Source organism: Micromys minutus (genome assembly GCF_963924665.1).
Source record: "Micromys minutus genome assembly, chromosome: 13".
NCBI classification, from domain to species: domain Eukaryota; kingdom Metazoa; phylum Chordata; class Mammalia; order Rodentia; family Muridae; genus Micromys; species Micromys minutus.
In genome coordinates, this window is record NC_137982.1 from 19,137,179 (window position 1) to 19,163,311 (window position 26,133).

At 36.8% G+C, this 26,133-nt stretch overlaps 1 protein-coding gene across 1 annotated transcript in view; it reads left to right on the forward strand.

Annotated features, from left to right (window-relative positions):
* The window catches only part of ARHGAP15 (Rho GTPase activating protein 15), a gene marked incomplete at its 3' end in the record, with an annotated part of 579,351 nt that overhangs the window by 266,550 nt on the left and 286,668 nt on the right, over nucleotides 1-26,133 (forward strand). Inside the window, exons 6-7 of the mRNA XM_080928022.1 lie at nucleotides 6,618-6,716; nucleotides 7,815-7,938. Of these exons, the coding sequence (XP_080784148.1) occupies nucleotides 6,618-6,716; nucleotides 7,815-7,938 (223 nt within the window). The remainder of the gene's footprint in view (nucleotides 1-6,617; nucleotides 6,717-7,814; nucleotides 7,939-26,133) is intronic.

The window sequence follows — 26,133 nt, forward strand, 5'->3', positions numbered from 1 at the left end:
TAAATAAGAAATTGCTTACATGGGCAGGTTATGTTGCTATGATGACACCACTGAGGTTTCCAATAAATGTGTATGCAAATCAATCGCCCCAGTGCATTGAGATCATATTCAATAAACATCTGGAAAATAATGAATATATATTTGTTGACAGAGGGGGAGCTGTGGAAATGCTGGATGCTTTGGTGGCCAGACTTAGTTAGAGGGTACAGATATAGGAACAGTTCATGGCGTCAGAGGGAACAGGGCAGTTATAACATGGAGTTCAACATCTTTTAGATATGTAGAACATTTTCTGTCCCTTAAAGCAAATATTCCCTAAGAAAGTATAAAACATTTTTCTGACTTGCAAAGTTTTTGCAGTCTATCATTTAAATTACTTAAATAAAGGGAGCTTTACTGCTCCCCAAAGTGAGAATATAACACCCTCCATGCATATGAGCTTGATCTTCTTGACAGACCAGAAAAGTGTCTGTGTGCCAATTAAAACAAAAGTGAGTCCCTAGTGGCTTGTTCCTCATACAACGTATGAAGACTGCTGTCATTGTTTGCTAGGGTAACCCTGAATAAGACTGCTCTCCAAAGCAAACAAAGTTTTTAACCTTTCATGACAGGTGGGAGTTACAAATGCATTTTAATAAGAGAGTTACCAAAGCAACTTTGTGTGTGTGTGTGTGTGTGTGTGTGTGTGTATGTGTGTGTGTAATCAGCATATATTTACTTAACATCTAGCAACACTGGGAGCACAAGATAGATACTTTCTCACAAAAATCACAAAATACTTTAACAAGGAACATTCTGGAAAGGCACATTAAAGATCATTTACTTCTGGCTGATGTTTCATCCTTAGTTAATGTTAGCTTAAAAATTAAAAAAAAGATTGTTAAGAGTTACCCAAGGAGACTGAATTAAAGCCTGATAAAGGCTTGATAAGAGAATGCCCTCAGTGGCCATAAATGCCTTAGAGACCCAGAACTTAACTGCAAGCAAACCCACAACACCCTGCATTGGATTATCAATAGTAATGAGTATGACGCAAGATCAAAACAATGGTCATCTGAATGTTTATTCTTTCTAAGCTTTTATTGTTTTAATGAGGTCTTGCTATCTCATTATGACATAGTCAAAATATACATCTACATTTTATTCACTGAGGATTAAATAAAGATATGGCCAAAATTAATATTACAAAATAATTCATGTTCACTTTAAAAAATGTAGTATATTTTGACATAGCATTTTATTTCTACTTAATTTGATCCAAGTGAAATGATAGCATGAAGTCCAAAGTATCTCCAAATGTAATAGTAATCACATTTCTGTCCTCTTACTTGTTTCTAGAAATGCTGTAGCCATATCATTTAATATGCCTTGAGGCTCCTTGGTCATTTGGCATATTTTATTATACATTTCCTATGCATAATTTCAGCATACTTAAGATGGAATATCATCTTAGGTTCTTTGTCAAATGCTAATTCTAAGCAAAATGTGAATGACATGCATTCAGTTGCAGGTTTTGTTTTCTTTTTTATTTTATTATTAGTTTTTAGTCATTTCTATGGTTTGAAATTTCTGAATGCCTCAAATTGGCCTTAAACATATATTTTTTCATAGCAAAGGAATAGTTATTTACAGAAAGAGGAGCAATTATATATATATATATATATATATATATATATATATATATATATATATATATCAGGATGTGGGTGTTGTTGGAGATTTTAACACTCATTCCTCAACTTAGCAGTGAGCAAGTGAATGTGTTTGTCTAGGTTCAGTCTTCTGACCTTTGTAACTGAAGTGAAATTGTCATGGGCCTTTTCTGTGGACACTGGAGATAACCGTGTACTTTCAACTACTGCACTAGAAATCAAGGTCTTCATAATCTCTTAATCCTATCTCTTGAAGTGATGGCAATGTGAATGGTGTCAACATTTTCCTCATTTGCAAAATGCCTTTATGATGTAGAGAAGCTTCACTGGAGATGTTTGCTGAGTTCTTTGAGATCACTAGAACTGACTTCACTTCTCATGACAAGTGTAGGGTCGGTACCCTCCTTACCCTGAAGTTCAGACACCATCAACCTTTTAAAATTACTTATCAGGGCCAACAGTTACACAGAATTCCAGGATGCAAGAGGAGCCTCAGTGGTCTCTCTCTTTTCTTGTCACAAACATGGTCTGTGCTACTCACACTGGGACCTAGAGCAAGTCATTTTCTATGGTTATTTTCTTTTATATTTGTTAGATCCATGGAGCCAAACAGATTTCCAGTTAAGGGTGAGGGTCTTATATTGCTAACTTCAAGTTCTGCCCCCTGTACTTAATGGATAATTCTTCAGTCCTTTCTTATAATTAGATATATAGTCAACTATAAATATACCATAGACATGTAATTATCAATAGCATTTATTCTGCAATGGAAAAGGTGATACTTCAGGAAAAGAAGAGCCAAGTGGCACTCCTGGATCTTTACTAACTGCTCCATGCATGTTTGCATGTTCAACTGGAAAAATCAGTAATATTTATAATTAATAAATTATTAAATATAGCTTTCTGGTACATCAGTACACCCACTGATAATCATCATATTTATTTAGCTACTATTAACAAAATATGGGTAATGGCTAAACTCAAATGTGTATAATGTTTAATCTTTGTAGCCCTGAGAAATTTCAATTTGATTCTTTGTTATTTTTAATTTTCCCATTCTGTACAATAAATGTATATCTGATAATTAGAAAGAGAGATGATTTAAAAAGAGTTCATTTCTATGCTAACAAATAAACCATAAAAATTTATTTCTATAAATGTCATTATATATAGAATTTTTTTATCTAAATTAAAGCCTAATGCTGTCTTATTACTGAGAGTGATCATTGAAAACATCAGATTAGACATTAGCTAAAGGTACAAATACAACCCCTTAAATAATAAACCATTACTTTTGAGCGTATTGTCAGTTAACAATGCCCAATACCCAATTCTCTTTTTAAAAATGTCCCACTACATCTATCTGTGGAGTAGGAAGTTTGCAAAAATAGCCTCTGTCTTTGGAGGGACCACAAAGATACAGACCAATGTGCCAAACCCATGGAAAGCTACTGTCAAACGGATTTCAGAAAAGCCCCAGGAAAATGCCTGCTCTGCATACTGGTCAGTGGACTGCTTGTATAATTTTTTGACATAAGTTCATTGCAAAGCAGAATTGAGATAGCCCTACCCTTTGAGTAAAGCTAAAGCCACCTAAGGCTTTCAAGGGGCTGTGGTAGCATCTTTCAGACACTACTGTTGTGTTCTCCCTCATCATCTATTATTTTAACAAACAAGTGCTCTTTGCACACATACAAACACATCCAAGAAATATCAAATTATGTTTCTCCAGACAATTATTTAAACAAATTGCTTATCAAAAATGCTAGTAAACTTTGCATGTGCATTGCTGACTTGCTATTACCCCACGGCAAACGTGTCTGTGTGTGTTTGTATGTGTGTGTGTGTGTGTGTGTGTGTGTGTGTGTGTGTGTGTAGTTCATGATGGAGATGCAGGATCTCATTAGATGTGGATAAAGGTGGGATTCTAAGCAAAGTGGAGGCTGGTTTTACAAAATACCCTTTTTTTCCTATAAGTTTTGTCTTCATTGCCTTAAACTTGCATCTACCAAATAGCACACGAAGAAGGGGCACATCACATGGGTCACCAGAAGACCCCATCTGCTCCTTATGGTGCATGGTGTAGACTTGCACCGTGTTTTATTCCATCCAAAGATTTCCTAGAAGTTACTGATGTCCTACGCCGCTGCCACCACAGCCCATGTTGAAAATTCAGCTGCGAATATGATTCACAGTCCACTTATCAGAAATTCTGAGGAGGCACGAAGACAAAACGTAGCTTGAAAGACTGCATCAAATGCCCTTTACCAGGCAGGGACTGGAAAAGTACTTTTCCGCCTGAGTCTGGGATAGAGCAGAACAAAGTCAATTACTGGCTTGTAATTAAGAAGTGGATGCATTTAAACTGTAGAGAGCAGCAGCAGTCTTCTCCTCTCGGCTGCCTAGGAACTCCAAAGATGCCTGGGAAGGCAGAGAGAAAGGTATGAGCAGAACGCCTCCGCTAGCGCGATGAGCTGCATTCACACGGCTCCTCATTCGAGCTTCCCAGAGTGAATTTATAAAGCCCTGCTTATGTATGATTAATGCAGTAAGATATTTAGACAAAGACACTTTTAAAATACAGCTTATGTTTGGCTATGTGAGCAGAAAAAGGCCCATTCTGAATTGTGCATCTAGCCCCAAAACAGTCAAGGCAGTGGTGAAAACTACTTATACTTTGAATTTACTAGGGAAAAACTGAACTATGCTACCTCTTTTGTGAACCTTCAGAATATAGTAAATCTAATTATATTTTTTCTTTTTCTTTCAAATGGCGTCTCCTTTATAATTTTAATAGCATTTTATTTATACTGGTATAAAATATTGTATTATGCTGTGCTTTGTGCTTCGGAAAGCCATTTCTCTTTGTGTGTGATAACAAATTGTAATATGTATAAAATATTCATAATCAAAATAGTTAAATTTAGAATTGAGGCTAAAGTTGAAGACACTACTGGATTTCTTGTGCTAGTGACAAGTGACCCTATGTTTTTAGGTTTTAACTTCTCAGGCACTGGTTCAGAAAGTAAATATTAGAGATTGTATATAAGTAAAAAAAAATTGCAATGGCATTTAGGTAATTAGAAAAATATTATCCTGCCCCCCTTTTTATGGACAAATGGCTATTCTTAGCAATCCCAAACTTTATACACCATTTTAGTTCAAGACAAAGAGAGAGAGAGAGAATAGGTAGCCCCAGTAATCTGTCAGACTGTGGGGGGCGGGGCAATTAATTCTATTACTCTCTAGCTTTTCCATTCTTAATATGTGGTCACTGCTGTCTTTACTGAAGAAGGGACCAGAGCAGACAGTGGAACTCGTGTCCCCTAGGAATGTGTGCTTGGCAGTTCTGAGCAATATAGCATCTCTCCAAAGGTTTTCGAAAATAAATAAGAAATACATATATGTGACTATATGTATGCAAATCAAGTTTTTTTTAAATATCCCAAGATCAACATCAGAAATTTCTGGAACAAAATGTCAGTCTAAGTGAGTTCATATAGCATTGACAATAAATCCTGAGAAAAAGGGCCATTCATTGTGTTAAACATTTGTAACATCTTAAAACATGTTCATCTTATATATACTTTGGGTTACCATACTGAGATAAGTAAGTGAATTTAACGGGAAAAATTACACTGATAAATGTTAATATTTATTGCATTGCTCCTTTGTTTGTCATTGTTACTGATCCAAGAGTGTCAACATCTTTAGACCAAATAGCCAACACATGACCATGTACTGTATTAAACATTCAAACAATTTAATATACATGTTTACATTCATTGAAATTATAATCTATTTATATCTTTAAAAATTTCCAAGATACTGTTGTTAAATACTGCCATAAAGACTCCTTAACCTGCAGAATAGGCCATTTGGGGTCAGCACTGTGACATCACCGACAGAAGGGTAAAGCCTTGTGATGGTTCCAAACCTTTTCCACATTCCACAATTCACCTCTCAGAGCACATTAGCCTGGGTGACTGGATCCTCATTCAGCTTCTTCAAACACCAGTTGTATAAAGTTCTGCAGTTTGGCTTGATGTGTGACAACTGTTGAGAAGTGTCTGTCCTCCTGTTGGAAAAAAAAAAAGTCAAGGGTACAAAGAAAAAAATCTTCACAGTTCAGATTGATGGCCTCACACAAAAAGCATGTCCACAGCCACCCTAATCAAATTTCCCCCTAATGAGCCCTTGATGTGTGAAAGTAAGAGCATTGTTTGCTGTATTTCTATATGGCCATATCTTCTCTCATTTCTGAAGGGAAAGATCCACTGTGATGGAAATGGTTAGCCATGTTAAACATTGCCACCCACTTAACACTTAACAGCACTGGGAGGCTGGAAACTGATGTTGAACTGATACTTTCTAGCAAAGGTTCAAATATGCAAATGACCTTATTCTAATCCTCTCCTCTGTGAGGAAACTGGTCCTTTAAGACTTTCCTATAGAGCTTTCCTATAGGAAGGCAGGAACAAATGTTATTCATCTGAATGACCTTTTGCAAAAGTATGCATTAGTCTCTTTGGGGCAAAAGTCTGTTTGGAGCCCTCCATAAAAAGAAATCAAATATAGAGATACTATTAGATTTGAAAAAGACAAACAGGAAAGAGCCAACAGCATGCAGAGAATGAATTCTGACACGCCCAAGTGCATTTTCTGTTGGCTTTTAACTTATGTGTGTGCATTGCCCGCACCCTCAACTTCCTGACTTCATTCTTCTAACTGCTTTAGCCCTACCCCGAGTTAATCTTTGTATTATTAAAAGAATCATCTATTTATTATGGCATAAAAAAAAAACAGTTTATGGAGAAGAGTTGAAAATGACAGCAGTTCCCAGAAAGACAATTCCTAGATTACAATGAAATATGTCCATGTGATAAAGTTGTTCTTGAGAGTGATATTATTAATGTAAGAAATATATCTAACATGGTATTCTTACCTGTCAATTTTTCCTCTCAGATCACAACAGTGTCAGGAAATGAGTTCCTTCTCCAGTCAGATATTGACTTCCTCATATTGGATTGGTTCCATGCTATCAAAAATGCAATTGACAGATTGGTACGTATTTGTTTGGCCTGTTATGTTTATTAATTAAAATATAGTCATTTAAATCTTGCTGGTCAGACACATAAAACTCACGTGTGGAAATGGATCCTAATGCTGAGAGATATTAGCTATTTTAAGTTTAATAAAAAAACACGAGGAACTTCTCCTGTTGACAAGGTTTGTGAGGTAGACATCATTTCATCTCTCTCAAAGGAGCAGTGTTCGTATTCCGGAATAGCTTGGCAGTCTTTTTCTAGACGTTGTAGAAAGCACTCAGGTGCTGGAAAACCACATTTTCTGTTTGTTGTAGTCTCTAATATATATTATTCTGGAAATTAAATATCTCTGTATTTATAACCATAGTTACTGCTATAATACCACAAGTAAAAATTATTTATAATTAATTTTATTATTTTCCAGCTAAGCTAGAATAATCTTTTCATGAAAATCAGATACCTAGAATGTTAGGAAAACAGACGAAAGTATACATTCAGAGGATGTGTTTTAAGGGCTCAAACTATATAAACCATTTTTACTGACTTAATTTTTTAAACACACATACACATATATGTAATAGGAAAATATTCTTGAGAGCTTTGAATGTCCTCTAAAATAGAACAATGTAATTAAAATTATTCATTTTATATCCTTTAAAGATCAAATTGTACAAATTGAAATTGTTTTTCCATGCTCTTAATAGAATCCTCATATATAGACAACAAACATGTGGTGTATTACCTTTAAATATAGAATATAACTCCAGAAAATTTTTATTTAAACATAGACTGCATAGTTTGTGAAAGATGTTTTCTTCTTCTTTTTCTATTTCTTTTCCTTGTCTGTTTTCTTAGTACTGGTAATGTTGCCTCTGTGTGGGCCCTACTGAATTCCTGAGAGGATTAACTGTGTTGATATATGTGCAGTTCTTTGAATAATTCATAGCACTTAGTAAGCACTGTTTGATGCATGAATCAGTATAAACATTGTGCTTAGCTTAGAAGCCATGACACACACACACACACAAAAATTAACATTGTCAAAAGTCCAGTTAAATTTAGCACCAAGATAAGACAAGATAAAAGTATTCAAGGTATTCTCTATTATTTCTAGCCAAAGAATCCAAGTTGCAGGTCCCTGGAGTTGTTCAATTTGCAGAGATCCTCGAGTTCTGAACTGCCGAGTCATGGCCACATCGATAGAAAAGAACAGAAACCAGAACACAGGAAGTCCTTCAGTGAGTGTTTTCTTTGACTTGCTCATTTTACCTCTGTCTAAAAGCAGGGCTTATGAAATATAAATGTATTAAAATGAGATTTAAGCCCAAACCAGGCTACTTTGGAAGATTCGTAGACATTTTCTACCTAGGGATTCATGCGCTGGAGGGCAGTCTGGGCTTTCTGCTCACATCACTGTTGGTAATGTCTTTTGAGAAAATAATTGTTCCAAGGTCATGGTCTCTGCTTACAGCAAACCTCTGAATCTCTGAGTAATAGCCACAGAGTTCAGATTGGTGATTGATTTTGAGAGTGGGAAATGTCAAGCATCTGGCATGCTGACCATTTGATTTTCATACATTAAAAGACAACAGTGACCACCACAGTTGGCCCAACTAAGCCAACAGGCTTTGCACCCGTCCACACTTCCAGGGAAATTTAGAAATATACGTCTCAGAGTTGACAGGAAAATGTGAGAGCTGAATAAAATGGTTGTCAAAGTTGCAGTGAGTTCTACTTCCAAAACTATTGATTAGGAGCAACAGTGACTTATAACACTTACATTATGGTCTTCAAAACTTTTTTTTGCCAGCCTGCTTTTTTCTCGACAAGAGGATATTACATGTCACATGAAACCCACACAGGAAAACTGAATACTAGATTTCTGAAAGGACATATAGATCTATTTCAAATCAGCCAGTTCTGTCTTAAAAATTATAACTTCTTACTTGTACCTTCCACCTAGCTATTTTTAGCTATTGTTTTCTGAATGTGAATATAGTTATATCCTAACTTTAAACTTAAGAAAAAGTCAATAAGGTAAAGAAACACAAATACATGTGGTGCAAATAAAAATGTATGGTAAATGAGTATATCTGTTTAAAACATATATGGGTTATTAGAAAAGATGTGGATGTGGATCTTTCAAGATGAATGATTAGGGTTCACATTCCTTTTTTTTTTTTTTTTTTTGGATATTTTCTTTACTTACATTTCAAATGTTATCCCCTTTCCCAGTTCCCCCTCTGGAAACCCCTTATCTTATCCTCCCTTCTTTTGCCTCTATAAAAGTGTTCCTACCTACCCACCCACTCCAACCCATCTCCCTGCTCTGGCATTCTCCTACATTGGATTATTGAGCCTTCACAGGACCAAGGACCTCTCCTCTCCTTGATGACTGACAAGGCCATCCTCTGCTACATATGTTGCTGGAACCATGGGTCTGTCCATGTGTGTTCTTTGGTGGGTGGTTTAGTCTCTGGGAGCTCTGGGGGAGAGTCTGGTTAATCAATATTGTTGTTCTTCCTAAAGGGTTGCAAACCCCTTCAGCTCCTTCAGTCCTTTTTTTTAACTCCTCCATTGGAGACTTCAATGGTTGGTTGAGAGCATCTGACTCTGTATTGCTCAGGCTCTGGCAGAGTCTCTCAGGAGACAGCTATATCAGGGACCTGATGGCATGCACTTCTTGGCATCCACAGTATTGTCTTGGCTTGATGACTCATAGTTCTTGAAACTACAGGAGACACTGAATTGTGATTCTTAAAAAAAAAAAAAAGTGTGTTGGGGGGGGAATGTTAAGAGGCCTATGCTATAGTTTTCTCCCACTACTAAAGGCTGATTCAGTCAGTCATCTGTCTGTTCTTTAAGAAGGCAGTAATTACCTATGGCCACAGAAGTACATGAGGTGGTGATGAAGACTCATCTGCGCCTTTTTGAAGGATTCTATCTGGAGTTAACATAATTTCAATAATAATTTTCCTTTAATACATGAGTTTCTGCCTTTCGTTTTACCGGGGATAAGGTATAAGGTAAGATATCTACCACAGCATTACGGAGTTAGGACTCAGTTGTGAGTATTTGCTTAATGTCCGTTATGTGAATATTTTCTAGTAATCACACAAGTGATGCAGTGATCAGAGAATCTGAATCCTGAGATTGCATTGCAGCTGTGGGAGAGAACTTGACATGATTTTAAACCCTGTAGCTGTGGGAAAAAGATTTGCACAAGCAGGTTTGAGAAACTGAGGCTGACAGATCCCACACTGGACAGTAACTACATGCAAAGTGTTAGAATGTTTCTTTGGAAAAAACAATTCTATGAAAAGAAGACTCTCTCTCTCTCTCTCTCTCTCTCTCTCTCCTCTCCTCTCCTCTCTCTCTCTGGTTAATTTACTCACATTGGCAGAGTATTGTTTACTAAGAGAGAAAAGTCCTCCTTATCTAAAGAAAACAAAGGAGTATGTATTTAAATCAAAATCTCCTTAACTGCAGATGACTTTTAAGTTAAAACAGCACTGACCTAACACAGCATTTTGAAGGTACTGTTTCCTAGGTGCCTTCCAAGTACTTATGCTGACTGGGTAGTCTCTTCTATCCAAAGAGATCGCTACCATTTTTAACCCTAGATTTTAAATGTGGACGTCAAGGCATCTAACATGTTTAAGACATTTAAGAGACACATGTCAAACTTAAGCAATCTGCATTTACAACCTGCTCTTGTAACTATACTCTGCAGTTAAATGAACAAATAAAGTGAATCTGTTTCAAACTTGGACCCGGGTGGACACTTGCAGAAAAGTGAAAATAAAATCCCTACACAACAGTGAACTACCCCAACATTTCCAGATAGATTTTGCTATTAAAATAAAAGGGCCGTTTAGCATCTAAATGCTAAACCTAATTTTCAAAAACATTCATTTTCTGTTTCTTCTTGATTTTGTATAGTTGTAAGACTTCTTTCAAGTTAGGCACAGTGAGTCACTCTTTATGCCAAGTTACATCCAATCACATGCTCACATTCATTTCACTTGGGAGCCACAGTGAGTGACCTGTCCACATAATATTAAATTAGACCATGGGTTTGAGATAGTTTTTATCATATTTATATTTGGTTTTTAAAGTTTTTTTTTTTCAAGTAGGAACGCCCATGTATGAAACCCTTCTGAACTAGGTCTTAGATTAAAATTCCCAAACATTAAGTTTCTTAAATCATATATTAAGTTTTAAGTCGCTGTCTGGGGATTAAGTAGTTATGTGGAGTCAGACTCACAGTAACTTCTTCCTTATTAGTAGTCCAAGCACAAACTGTATTGTCTGTTTGCTGCCTTTGGCTTCCTGTGCCCTTGATGTTCCCACGAGTTTTGTCGCCAAGATTGTAAGCAGATAAAGCCAGAATTACTTTTTTAAAAAGGCATGTGAACATCATTAGCAGCTAACAGGTGGCCATGTCTTTGTCCAGTTCTTTCCATTTAACATGGGAAAAAATGTTTTCCCAATGAGTAAATTCAGAAAGTTGTGTTAAAATACAGTTTTCTTAAAAAAAATAGGATTCCAACCTGCCAAGGCTATCAAGTACTAATCAGATATTTTAAGATATCAGTTGAGTCTAACAGACAAGAAGCCAGAAAATTCAATGCAAGGGCCAAATCGCTGTGAGAAATTCAGGACAGCAGCCTGGGATGAGAGTAAGAGGTCAGGGAGGGCTGCTATGGAAAAGGAAGAGTCAATCAAACATAGTGCTCACAGATTTTTCCAAGGAAAGTGAAAGTATCTCCCTTTGATGGAAGAGAGGAAAGGCCCAAATATAATCATGGCATCGGATTATTTTGGAGAGCTTTTTTAACTTTTCCAAGGGTTCCTTTCCAGATCTATAAAAATGGGTCCGATAACATCCTTCTAGGATCATGTGAAAATTTGAAATTAGAGATGTAAATACTTAGTTCACAGCAGGCACTCAATAAATAGGAGCTCTTTTATTATCCTCTATGTCTCCAAGCAGATGGCACCAAGAAGGGTATGAGCCAAGGGTGGTGTCTGATGGAAGGCTGGAGCAGGGCACACATCCTCTACATCCTCCTCCCTAAGGGGACAGGAAATACAGGAGAGCAGCCAGAACTGGATACGGGAGTCATAGCTGCAAAAGTCTAAATGTGAGCAGCTGGTCCTTCCCCTGGCACCTCACCAGGTGAAAATGGCAGCCAGGGCATTCTTGGGAGCAGCATATCAGGACCCAGTAGAAGAGAGCCAGGAGATGCCCTTGATTACCTAATGCCCAGAAGAGCCCATCATTAAGAAGTTCTGGTTAATGGGAAGCTTCAGCATCCAGCAAGCACTTCAAACAAAGCTCTGCTTTAGTCCATTATTCACAGCCATCGGATAGGAATGTCGGTTCTTAACAAATAACACTAAAATGTACATAAAATTCTCAAATTCACTTGTCTTTGCTTTCAAATAAAGGCAGAAAGACAGAACAACCAATAGAAAATGTGGCCCTCCTGCTGTGATCACTCCCATGGCTATAAAACTGCCAAACTGTAAAATCTACAAGACTGAAGGATAAATTTTATATAAAACACTTTCACAACCTAAAAAAAAGTACACATTCAAAAATAGCATACGTTTTAAAAGTCACATGGTAAGAGAAGTAGAAAAAAACGCATTTCCCCTTAGATATTTCAATAAGTTCCAAAAAAATAGGTTTTGGCAATGTTTTAAAAATTATTTTAATGTGGTTCTCTCAATTTCAAATACTTATTGACTCATGTGCCGTAATGAGGTCACAGGAATAAAGAAGGTAAGGATAGAGGTCTGGAAGGAGATCCTAATACAATTCTGAATGTTTAAAATCTGTAAACCTTCAGTGTTCCGTTCATCATTATCCTGCCCAGTTCAAACATGTTTGAGAGATAAGTAGTAATACTTTGCAATAATCTAAATAATCATAATTCTCAACATCAACAACTAAAAATATGACCTCCTAATAAACTGGTTGTTTAGATCTTAACTAAGAAAATCATGCACAAGGCACAAATCACACTGGACCTTCCCTAGGGATTTACAGTGGTATTTTTAAGGAACATTCTGACTTTGCTTTACCTTTGGCCCTGAGAACTGGGACTTCCCAGTAATATTTCTGTCCAGCTTTTTTCCTATTCTCTCATGTCTACCACTCCACCGAAGCAATGAGGATCTCAGAAGGGATCTGACAAAAAGATCTTAAACCCTGAACAAACCCCAAATTGGTGGGAGAACAAGGTAGTACCACTAAGCCAGAATGACCAATATGGAACGGAGAAAATAATGACTGAGAAGGAAAAGTGAGTCACCAGCAAGGCAAAATAATGGATAATGTGTGTCCTTGTTAGGCTTTTCTTTGAAGTGAAAAGATACCATGACCAAGGCAACTCTTACAAAGAACATTTAATTGGGGCTGGCTTATAGTTCCAGAGGTTTAGTTAATTATCACCATGTTGGCAGTGGCAGTGTTGGAGACATGTTGAAGAAGGAGCTGAAAGTTCTACTTCTTGATCTGAAGGCAGCTGAGTAAGACCATGTACCAAACTGGATAAAGCTTGAGCATATATCACTTGAAACCCTGCTTCCACAATGACATAGTCCTCTAACAAGATCACAACTACTCCAACAAGGCTATACCTCTTACTAGTACCATTCACTAAGGCCAAGCATTCAAACCCATGAGTGGATGGCAGACCATTCTTATCGAACCACCACATTCCTGGTAGAGTAAGTCTGGTACTGCCACATCAATTAAATTACTGGATCTAGGTGCTGTGTATACAGTTGGCTATGATGCTATCTTTTTCAACCTTTTTTGTTTGTACTTTAATGTTTTCTATTAAACACTGATACACAGAATGTTAGATATTAGGCATTTCTGCAATTCAATAAAAGAATATTCACATGTTTATATTCAGGCAAAATGAAAACTTTTGAAAGACCTAATTTCTTTTATGATTTATATTAGGGCCTTTAAAATGAAATCTTGATAACTCATTGTTTTCTTACTGGTGCCACTAAACCAACATTATTTATCCTTCTGGTCCTTATGGCCTTTATGGATAAGTATACATTTAAAAAAATAATGTATATGTTATTAATAATAAACTAAAAAGTCACACTAATTTCTAAGATAGTTATGAAATTAACAATTGTTGACACATACACCAAGAAGCCTACCCTGGAGATTCATAAAATATATATCATAAAAGGTTTCTTATTATGAATTTCATATTAAACAGTATAACCCTGCCAATAATTGAAAATAATAAGATGAATAAGCCATCTGCCAAAAAGAGAAAACAACATTAAACTTGCAGAGATCTAGTTTAGAAGACAAATAAATCAAATCTAGTTATGAAGACAAAAATATTCTAAAGAAAGAAAACACAAATTATTTGCATAGATTGGTATGGGTTATCAAGTCTTTGTAAGGTTGGAAATACAGAGCCTCTCTATTTAAGTACTTTGGTTGTTCGTCTTAGGATTCCCTCACCGCCCACCCCCCCCAAAAAAGTATGTCCCTTTTGGCACCCATTTGATTCAATACCACTTGAGAAAAACTATTGAGTTTAAGCAATCAATAATTTCAGTTATTTAAAGACTATTTGTTCATAGTTCATTTTCACAGCCTAAGAAAGTTCTTTTGTTGGAAAATAATTTAGAGGACTCAAAAATGCACATTAAGTTATTAAGGCTGCTGTATAAATTCACAAGAGGAAACCAGTAAAGATTGGATACATGCTTGACTAAATCAGGCGGGCACCTAGGTGACCTTCACTATTCTTCTATGAGTCTTCATGGTAGCTAGCAGAAAGTCTCAACTTTTGTGGGACCCATAGATTGTAATTTCTTCAAAACATTTATCTCCTTATGAATCATTAGCTACAAGGACTTAGTTATGAGCCGAGCAAAGCAACTTCTGATGAATCTCTTCTTTCCTATCTAAGGAGCTGATCTTACCCTCTGCCCTTGGCCACCAGGGCCATGCATCTAGAAGCATGAGCTAGTCTGAAGTCCATGTAACCCTACAAGTGCACCATTGCTAGATCACCCATCATCCTCCTGACCCTGGCAGTAACACTGTGACCATATTTCTCCTGAGATGAACTCCAGTTAATCAACTTCTGATTTCATTAGGTCAAGTGGCAATTTTCTTTCAATAATAGGTCAAATCCAGAGGGCTCCTCGCTCTCCTCTCCAGCAATATTTCCTAAACATTATTAGTACACCGTTGTGATTATAAACAAAAGAAAGTCATCCTTTGTGAATGATTCTGAAAGTTTTATCCTTCCTACTCTGTGGCTGAGAATTGGCGCATTAACAGTTCATCACGAAGTTATGCCCAGGATACTCACTCATTATCATCAGCTAAACTTAATGTGGCCTTTCTCAGTATGACATTCTCAGCTTTCTGTGTTGAGAAAACCCTGTTTTGGATGCAAACGATAACTTACTCTTCCAAGAGCACTCAAGATTCATGTGGTCCACCCACTCACTTTGTTTCTAGACCACGGAAACTTGTGCTGTGATTCTTTCAAAGCCTAAAAGTAAAAAGAAAGTACCTTTCTTTTTAAGTCATTTTGTCAGGTGTCCAAATAGATTCCCCATATGCTTAGAAAAGTATTAATTGTAAGCACAGAATCTTTAGTCAGTCTTTTTGGTTTGTTTTTTTAGTTTGTTTATTGGTTTATTTTTTTAAAAAAATATTCTTGTCCTTCATAGTATACACCACATTCTTTAAGAAAAATCAGGTACTACTTTCACCCAACCATATGATAATTATCTGAAGATAACAAATATACCACTCAGAATTTATTTTAAACATTGTGACCTATAACAATTAAACATCTATATTTTCTTAAGTAAATGATTTGTGGATAATTTGAATGTTTTAATAACTAAAGACAACATTCCTATTTTTTAACTGTCTTGCTGAAATTAAATGTATTCTATTTGTATACAAAACTCGTTGGCTTAAAAACCTAGACAAAACATGAGATGCTGTAACTATCAAGAAGTATATACTAAGATTTTGCTGTGTGTAGTAACCTTGTTAGCACACACTTATAATCCTAGCATTGAGGAGATGCATGCCAGAGGATCAGGAATCCAAGTCTATTCTGTGTTACATGTTATGTTCGAGGTCAGCTTTAGAAAACCTAGAGACAGAAACAAACAAACAAAAAACCATCTTACTATCAGACATAGTACCTTCCCAAACCCCAAACCAAGGTCAAAGAGTAAAATCAAAATTTCTCCTCCTTCTTCCCCTATACCCATTTCCTGTATCACTTCCCAAACATTTGCAAACTAGTTAAATAGAAAGATATGACTTTATGCACCTCTATAGACAATTTTTTATTTCTCTGTCTTCTCAATGCTGCCCTAAACCCAGTCAGTGACCCTCAATCTGTTTTCCAGAGGAATGAGCTAATGATTATGATCCTCAGCTGATCGTGCTGAGGATATCACCTAGGTCTACCTTTTCTTCCCCCTATGGAGATAACATCCTTTACAACTCAGCTCAGGAAACTCTCAATATCCCATTTTAATATCCTATTTATTTAAAAGAATCACAATTGTTCATGCCCATTCTTGAGACTCTTTAATGTGCAATGGTTTCAAACTGTTAAGATTATATTTGAGTAAATAAAATTAAAAAGATATTTTTTTCCAAGGAAAGAAAGGTGATAGTTTTGATAAATTTGAAAACTGAGAAGATAATTTTCTGTAGGGCCAATTTATTTATAGAAATTCAACTTCAAACAGGACTTATAGAAATCGACCCTCATTGCTTTCTTTAAAAGCTAGAGTTACATAAAAAGTGGATGAAAGAGTCAGCAGTTTTGAGGTGCTTTTGTTTTGTTTTATAGATGAAGTGGGGGGGTTATTTGGCTATGTTTCCCGGTCATTGTCCATTATGGGGGAAAGTCAGGACAGGGACTCAAGCAGAAACTTGTAACAGAAACTATGGAGTAGTACTGCCGGCTGTTCCACTCTTGGGCTCATACTCAGCTAGCTTTCTTATGCATGCGATGATTACTTGCCCAGGATGAAAACCCTTCATCAATTAACAATAAATACACCAACATACTTGCTTATGGATCAGTCTCATCTGGGTAGCATTTCAATTAAGACTCCCTTCCCAAATGACTCTGGGGTGTGTCAAATTGCCAATTGTGGCTAACTGGGACAGCTGCTAATACATTGGCTTTTCCACTTTATGGACTTACTTGAGCACCATTCTGAACCCAAAATGCCCAACTATGGGATTTAGATACATTTCTTAAATGCACCAAAAGTGAATTGCTACTTAAATGCAATCGATAGCTTGATATAATTATTAAATAACAGAAAGGAAACTTTGGATATGAAGGAAATTTTCTACATTGTATCTAAAGTCAATGTAAAATTGGGGTTTAAGTACGTCTAAGGTATTTTTAAACTTTGTATTATTATATAAGTACTTGATATAATGAATTCTGTGGGTGAAAGTTGAGTAAAGCCTTCATAATTTTCTTGACTATAAATTCATCAGCTTCTATATTTAGAGCTAAAAAATATATACTTATTTTCCCCCTTTTGGTAGCTCCCTGATCATTTCATGCAATGTATTTTAATCACATCTACTTCCATATATTCCTATGTTTATGGTTTTCATCAGAGGGTAGCTAACCCATCAGGGGATTCACGTTTAAAGAAAACTTACTCTTCTTCTCACTGGCTTTCAGGTGTCAAAAGCACCTTAGGGTGGGACTTTGAGACTCCCCACTCCATGCTGGACCATGGTGTGCATGCTTGAGTTTTGGCAAGGTTTGTGCAAGTTATGCCTCCCGAGGAGGTTGTTTAGGGTTGAATATACCACACTCTTTTATACTCTACACCTTGACTAGTTGTGAGTCTCCGTGTGAATTGCCATATACTGAACAAAAATGCTTCTTTGGTGGAGGTTGGCAGATATACAAATCTATGGGTACTCATGATAAATCATTAAGAAACCAGTGTCATGTCCATTGAACAGAGTTATAGCTATTAGTTCTCCCCAGGGACTCATAACACAGATTCATAGTCTCGATAGCATTGTTAGATGTGTATTTCGACCCAATGGAGGAGTCCCTAACTCTAACAAGAACGTGGTTGGTTATTCTCATGATATTCATGCCACTGTTAGACATGAGTTGTTGTGTTTTGCAAGCCCAACCATTGCTGTAGAATTCACAGCTGGTTAAGATTAGTGGTTCTGTTTCTCCTCTGGTAGCATCCATTACAGTTTGAAGGATTATCAAGCGGGCCTGAACTTTCCAGGTCAGTACCAGCTGGGTTTTGTATGTGTGACGTCTTCAGCAATAGAGGCTTCATGTCAAGCTCTAGAGAATAACCAGGAAAATGGGCAGTAGCCTATGGGAATCTATGGGACCTCCTTGCCAACAATTCCAAAGGAGGGAACCCATTCTTAGCACTGGGGTATGTATTTTTTATTCTGTAGTGTATAGTAGAGGTCTTATTGCCCTGTTATAGAGAAATTCCATTTAAATTATTTTTAATAAATAAAAAATAAATTTTGCCCTAGAATAAATGTAGAATAAGCAAATGCATAATTTGTCAAGGATTTAATTTTAATGTATTTTTATTATTCAGTTAACTTGGGACATCATATATTGTTTACTTTCTCTTTTCTTAGGGAATGTGGTGTTTCCTAGGAAATAATGTCATGCAAACGCATGGACATTTATTATCATTATAAAGAGTAAAGTGAAAATCTTTAAAGGTCTTATTTTCAAAAAGTCAATTTTGTTGATAAACTGGCAAACATGCCTAGTTAGCCACCATGTGCCTTGTATCTAAGATACCATTCTTTCCAGGTGTGATAATCCTAGCTGACCAAGGTATTGGTCATTTACCTAAATCATGCTGATCCTCTAGATAGTGTGTACCTAAGGGAAAGACCACATGACTTGTAAAGCTTACTTCTTCTCAACCTACTTTAGAAGGCAGTCTGAAACACAGGACTGTCCATGCTCACATCAAAGTGAATAAGTGAGTAGGCAGTTACCCGAGTAAATGGGCATAGAGTAACAAAGAAAGCACCAATTATGTACACACAGGAGAACTTTGGGTCCTTCTATAAGCAGTTTCTGAAAATTAGATTTGTATTCAGAGAATAAACATTTGAAAACAATCCTCTACATAAAAGTAGCAAGTCGAAGAAGGTTATCAGAAAAGGGAAGACAAAGGGTTCTCAGAATTAATGATACTATGGAACTGTGGAAGCCTTTTAAATGTAGAAGAAAGAATAATGGCAAAATAGTATGGGTATAAACTAGAGTAGGGATTCAAGATCCAGAGAATGGAGGGTTTAAAAATGTATGAACCTACAGAGTACACACTTTCGAAAAGCAACTCAGGCTGGCAAGGAAATAGGAACTATTTGGCCAAGGGCTTGCTCTGTGGACTTCCTACTGAAAGAGAATGGAGCTTGACAATGTGCTACAATATAGTAGAATCTGTTAACATTGCTTAAGGTAATTGTCTCAATAGATAGTAGAGAACAAGGAAGCAAAGATCAGAGGTAAGAAGATACTGCAGTAGACCAAGTGACAGATGCTTCAGGCCCAAGCTACCAGTGGGAACAGAGACAGACTCCAAAGATTTTCCAAGTGGCAGGTTTTCTTGAAACATATTGGAAGGATTCTTGACAATTCCAAAAATTCCATTTCTTCTGTGTCTTCAAAAATATAAGATGGAAAGTTTGGTAGAGTTTGTGTCTAACCACTCATTTTCAGAATTTGCTACTGAGTTGCTACAAAAATGTGGTCAAGGAACCCATAGCAAACATATCAACTGGGAGCTGGTTCATAGGAAATACCCAAACCCAAACTTCTCTCTCTCTCTCTCTCTCTCTCTCTCTCTCTCTCTCTCTCTCTGTGTGTGTGTGTGTGTGTGTCCCAGAAGGTCAAACAATGATATCAGATTCTTTGGAGCTAGTTTTTCAGGTAGTTGTGAGTCACGTGATGTGGGTGTTGGGAACTAAACTCTCATCCACAGGAAAAGCCAATGTTCTACCAGCCCAGGAGACTGCATTTTAGTATATAAGCTATATACATACTTAAAGTTTCATAAATATTTTAACACTTTACACAAAAATAACTCCCCAAGTCGGTTTGTAGAAAGCCAGAGCCAAAGACACTTTGAAGCCCTGTCTAATCTCCCCTACATAGGGTTATTGGGTTGGCCATATCCTGACAATTCATGAATTGGGATTGTAAATATCTATTTAATCTCATTACTTTCAATTTATGATCTCAAAGAAATTGCTACAAGATGAAGAAGTATACATTTCCTGTGCACACTTTCTTGCACTATAGGCAACACTATCTCCTGAAATTGCCAGGACAACAGCAATAACACAAATATGTTTCTAAAATGAAACTAAACTCACCAAACAAAAAAATTATAAACCAAATCTATCATCAGTTCCATAGAAATTTTTAATAATTTTCTAATATTCCACTAACTCCACATGCAGATTGGATCTGAAATTCTGTTCATCTTCCACAAGACCCCTGTACCAAGAAGGTAGTTTCTGATAGTTGATTCACTTCTCCAAGGACAAGAATAATATTTGATTCTTTAGATTACTTAATTTTTGTATTGTTACTTTGAGTTCAGTAATCCACTTCCTGTCAAACTTTCAGGTTAGATATCTTATCTGAATGAATATGGCTCAGCTGCTGTATTCCAATCTCAAACTGGCTTATTAGCATTTCAGTGGTGCCTGCCAAAACAATCAAGGGCCAAGAGGCTACACTTAAGTCAAGTTGTTTGGAAAAGTTGCAAAGAAAACAAAAATAGGCTCACATTTGAGTTCCCATATACGGTGGGCAAACTTAGAATGGCCTCTGTTTCAGTCTTCTAATGGCAACTGATTTTATTCCTCTCTAGGAAAAACTGATCAAGATTATAACTGAGACGAAACATCATCTCAGGTGTATAAATCTAGGATCTGAGACCAAAACGATAAATACCTTCTCAAATGAAATTTACTGACAAGTTATTCCTAAGTATTAAGTCTCTTAAAATCTCACTGTACAGTCATAAGGCACGCTGAACTGCCTGGATATCCTCATACATTTAGCTTCATACTTCATGACAACTTATACAGGACTACCTAATATTGCTTTGTCTAGTGTGTGCCTGTGTTGCTTTTTGCTATCCCGTGTCTTATTTTTAATTTGAATGTAGCCTATTTCTATGGAAAGATTTGGCCGAGGACATAAAAAATTCCATTTAACTCATATTCACTGAGAAAAAAAAATTCCAAAATGTTAGTCACTATGCACTAGATACTAAGCATGCTTGAGTGGAAATAGTAAAAAATTTTTCTTTACCTTCCAGAATGGCATATTTAATAATCTTTTTACTGTAAAGTCCATACAATTTTATTTAAAGAATTTTAAGGATTCTTTTCCTGTCCTTCCAGGTCACTGAGATTCAAGATTTTTGAAAAGAGCCCTTTCGAAAAGTGTTGACTCTAATTATGTCATCAGACATTTATTCTTTTATCTGTCTTTACATTAAAGACACATAGTCATGACAGTTTCAAAGTTCAAAGACCAGAGAATGTCTTGTAATGACTTCAAACAATTTACTTTAGGGGCCATTCAATAACAGGCTTCTCAGGGATGAGACTACTCATCTCTGGAGTTGTGTGTTCTCACATTCAAACCTAACACACTCAGAATGCTTCTCTGTATTGGAATAGGCCAGTGCTACATTGAAATAAACATTCATTCACAAGTATCTCCAGATCCAGCCTCATGGTCAAGATAAGTTTCATTATCAGCACCATCGTCCCATTGTGAGCTCTCTGACATGTGTTCCGGTATATATCAAAACTTATACTGAGCAGTGAATTCTGGGTTACATGCAGAAATGATGTATTTTTATTTTTTGTACCTGTGGAACCTGCCTTTGTCCACTGCTAGAACACACACACACACACACACACACACAGACACACACACACACAATACCTTGTAATAAATAATGTTTGTGGTGATGTGATAGTCGTCATCTTCGTATTCTTCTTCGTACTTGAGTGTCTGTGTTTGCTGGTATGTGTGTAACTTAGAGTCAGAAATAAAATGTTCTCTCTCCAAACATGCAAGTTGGCTTTTCCAGCTACGGTAGTTTTCATTGCTCAACGGTTTCTGGCTATATTTTTAATATGACAAGCAGAAACTTACTCATTTATTCAATGCAAACTTTATAGAAAATTAAAGCAGAAATGCACCCTTTATGCTGTGGTTAGCGACAGTAATTTGTGACAATCTAAGGCAAATCCATTCAGGGGAAAAATTAAGCCAAATCTCCTCTCTCAATTATTGTTGCTTCCCTCCTTCCTTGCCTGGTAACTACTTCTCATCTTTGACTTTGAAACCCATCAGTTTAAACTTGGTTCTTATTCCAGTGGGCTAATCCCCTTTCATAAATCATGCTCAAGCGCCGAGGTAATTTGCACATCGTTTAAAGAGTATTTGCTTTGAAATCTTCACCTCAAGCCCTCCTGTATATCCTTTCTCTCCAAAGATTTGTAGTATTTGTTTTGTTCTCTGAGGTATAAAAGACCTGGATAAACTTTATTCCTGTTGTTTCAAGATTAGTTAAGTAAAATGCATATTAATTCAGCAGGGATGGGGACAAATCTCAGTAAAGATGGTCACGCACAAGCCCACGGGAATAGCAAAGTGCAAAACCGTCAGTCTTCAAACCTCCTTGGACTTGCTCAAAGGAGTATTGGGGGATTTAGTTTTCTAGAATATGTCTACAAATGTAATTTCTTTGTTGTGGAGAACAGGAGCTATACTGATTATTTCTCCCCAGAAAATTGATTCTAATTTATATTTGAACAAAAATTAAGCTGTCTACAAAGTAGTTCTTTAGGAAGACAGAAAGTACAACAGAAAAATCTATCCTGCGGTGCACTCAATACTAAACATTAGATACCTGACATGCCACCCATTTTATTTATTAATTTATTTTCTTATTTCAAGTCCCCAAATGGAGCTATGCCATAGAACATGTTTCTTTTACTCCCCCCAATCCCCAAAACAGTGAAGTTAGTCAGACCTCACAAAACCAGAAGTAGACCCATGTAGGTAAGAGTTGAATGTTATTTTTACATTGATAAAGTCATGTTTTACTATTTCATAGTAAACTTGTCAGCTACTACTGGTTTCCATGGTGCTGATTTCGGAGAGAAGGTTTAGGTCTTCCCTGCTCCCTTTTTCAACAGAAAGTGACCAGAAGCTTCTGGTACGTCTCTGCTTATATGGAGAAGACTGGGTGGAATAGAAGGTAATAAATCACTCCCAGGGATTCACAGCCACCCACAGTTCTTGCTCCACTTTGCTTCTTTGCAAGTATAGGAATAGACACTCCCCAGTCCTCAGGGTGCCAAACTTTGCACCATTAGGAAAATCTGCAAGTAGCTTGATTTATCTTCCTCGCTCAGTTAGCTAAGGCCCAACTAAATAAAACTCAGCAGGAACGAACTTGACTTGCTAAACTTATTTTTTTTTTTTTAAATAGAGAGATTCGACAATTACAACTTTCCTTCTCCGCAACTTGACTTTCCATTGGAAGTGAAAGCTCGTAGTGAAAAATATTCAGATAAGATCCCAAACCATAAATGCGTGGCTGATGATGCTGACTCCTGAGTTTTCGTTATACACAGAGGGTTGTCTGCTGTTTGCAATTAATCCAGGCACAATCCTCTTGGTACTTTGGGGAGAATGTGAAAGACATTGCCGTTTTATAAGTTGTAAACTCCTAAATTACCCTAAATTAGAGACACTATTAATTGGACACTTAAAGATAGAATCTTCCTATTGTGTGGCCTCATCTTCCCCTGATGGAGAAATCAATTAAATATTTAGGATGTGGAATACCTTCCAGGTTGGATAACGCATTTCATTTAAATTATGGTCCTCCAATTCAAAACATTCAAGGCGATCTTAACGGATGGGAGCACATTACTGTCTCTTGGATTGGGTGCATTAACACTTTAAAAATGAATGTGCTCCCACAGTTTCCTATTTGTTCCACCAGCTGCCTGTCGATGTGGCAAATAAACAGTTTAAAGATGTGTATGTAAAAGATGCTTGTGTAACATGCTGTGTGATGAGGTGCACCCTTACAGGAACAGTCTCCAGTGATGTCCCAATCAGATTTATTTTGCTCAGTTCCCCAGCAACTTGAAATGAGTGAGCTCATCTGATCCGGGGCAGTGGAGAACACTGTACAAATGAGGCGGCTGGAGCTCTCATAAAGTTCTGTTTATTTAATCATTCTAAACCGAACTGTTTATCATGTCTTCATACGACTTATCTTAATCAACACATAGTAAGTGATTAGTAACCGAAAATTCTGGGACACTAAGATAGACTTTGAGACAGACGTATGTATTTTCCCTGAATCCCTATGTGACATGAATAGCTTTCTTCGATTCTCATTCATGGTTTATGGCTATGTCACATTGTGAACAGTATCATGGGAACGACATTGTCATGTCTGCCACAGCGGCACTCACCAATAATCCACACAACTGAAGGACTTTCTCTTCTAACCCAGTGAGCTCTAATATAAGAAATGAGTATTGCTTCACTTTTACTGATTAGGCATAACAAGAACGCTGAAGTGTTATTAATGTGCCCAAAGTCATACCAAGGAAGCCAAGTACAATTTGATACCATGAAGCATCACATCCCAGCCTGGTCTGGGACAGTCCTACCTTAGGGGGTGAGGTTGAAGAACTACCCCCAAGGTAATAAAACACCTCTCCCAGCCACTCTTTTAATCTCACTTAGCCTCTGCTTTGTAATTTTTAAAAAATATATCAATAATAATAGTGTCTATATCACAGAGCTTTTTGGAAGCATAAAATAGATTTTAAAAAAATGTATAGGAGAGTATGACACAATAAAGGTTAGTAAGAGGTAACTACAATTATTTTGAAAAGTACTCATAATTTGGTTAACAAAAAAAGTACCAGAAAGACAAATGACTAAGATAATCATAAATTATCATACTTTCGAAACGACCTTGGGATTTTGCAAAGCCAAGTCTATTGAGTGCCTAGCTAAGAGCTGAACTGGTATGTTATTCTATAGCTGAACTGGTATGTTATTCTATCCTCATTTTTTTTTTTTTTTGCAGCCACAAAGTCTTTATTCCAAATTAACAACATACATAGCACAATATATCACTATACTAAGTTTAAACAAATTTAGTCAATCAGAAGAAAGACTGTGGAGACCACATCACATTCCGTGTTTCTAGAGCAAAGCTCTTAATCACAAACCTGATTGGATGGGCTCCTTGTTGTGTATGCTTATTTCTTGCTTTCAGGGGTGAGCAGAAAATCCAGCTCACTAGCACCATTATTGGTTGTCGTATTCTCAGTACTGAGCTTCAGAAATAAAATATTACAAGGTCCGATGAAACTGCTGGAATTTAGCTTAAAGAGGATTATTTATTAGTATTTTGATGGGGAGTAGATGAAGGAAGCAATTGATCTTTTCAAAGTTGGGTAGAGAGAATGTCTCCGTAGGCTTCCTTTGGAATCACTGTCATTGAGAACCTCGAGGACTCTTATTTGCTTGTAATTGATACCTGCTCTTCAGTCAGAATTACAGAAGACAACAGATGCTTCAGATTGTCTAGAAAGGAACTAGCTTTCAGTTTTATACAGCTGTTCTAAGTATGTAGTAAGCCAGGGTTGAAACGCACAGATACCATTACTTTTGCAATATTTGGAAGGCTATGAAGATAATATCTGTCTCTGATATTTAAACCAACCAGTCTGTTGAAGTACTTGGCTAGGAAGAAATCCTGACTAGCAACCTGCTGGCTCTACTTAGTGTTGCTTGCTATGTACATGTTTTTAAGGGTAGCTACTCAGTGTTAGATAACTAATTAGAGGGCTCATCACTAAGGAAGGCCATTTCTTCCTCTCTCAGAGGTCATTAATTGCCACTCATTGTACAAGTGTAGGGAACCATGTGACTTCCCTTACATTGGCATGACAACTGGTGTTGTTGTTCACGCAACCTTATTGTTGAGGTTTTATGGATATATCTTCCCAGTCCTACATAGAAGACACAATCTTGCAGCGGACAGTCTGGTCCTCTTACTCTTTTGATTTCTTGCCCCCCTTTACATGATGTTTGTGTTCCCTGAGCCTTAGACAGCAGTTGTTCTTCGGATTATTACTGAAGACACTGCACTACAGGTACAATCTAGACCTGAATCATAAGCCTTCTTTCTGAAGACCTGCTTTCATCCTGGAAGGAGCCAAACAAGCTGCCTAAGGAGAAAAGTAATTCATATTTCTACCCAAATATGGAACCTATAGG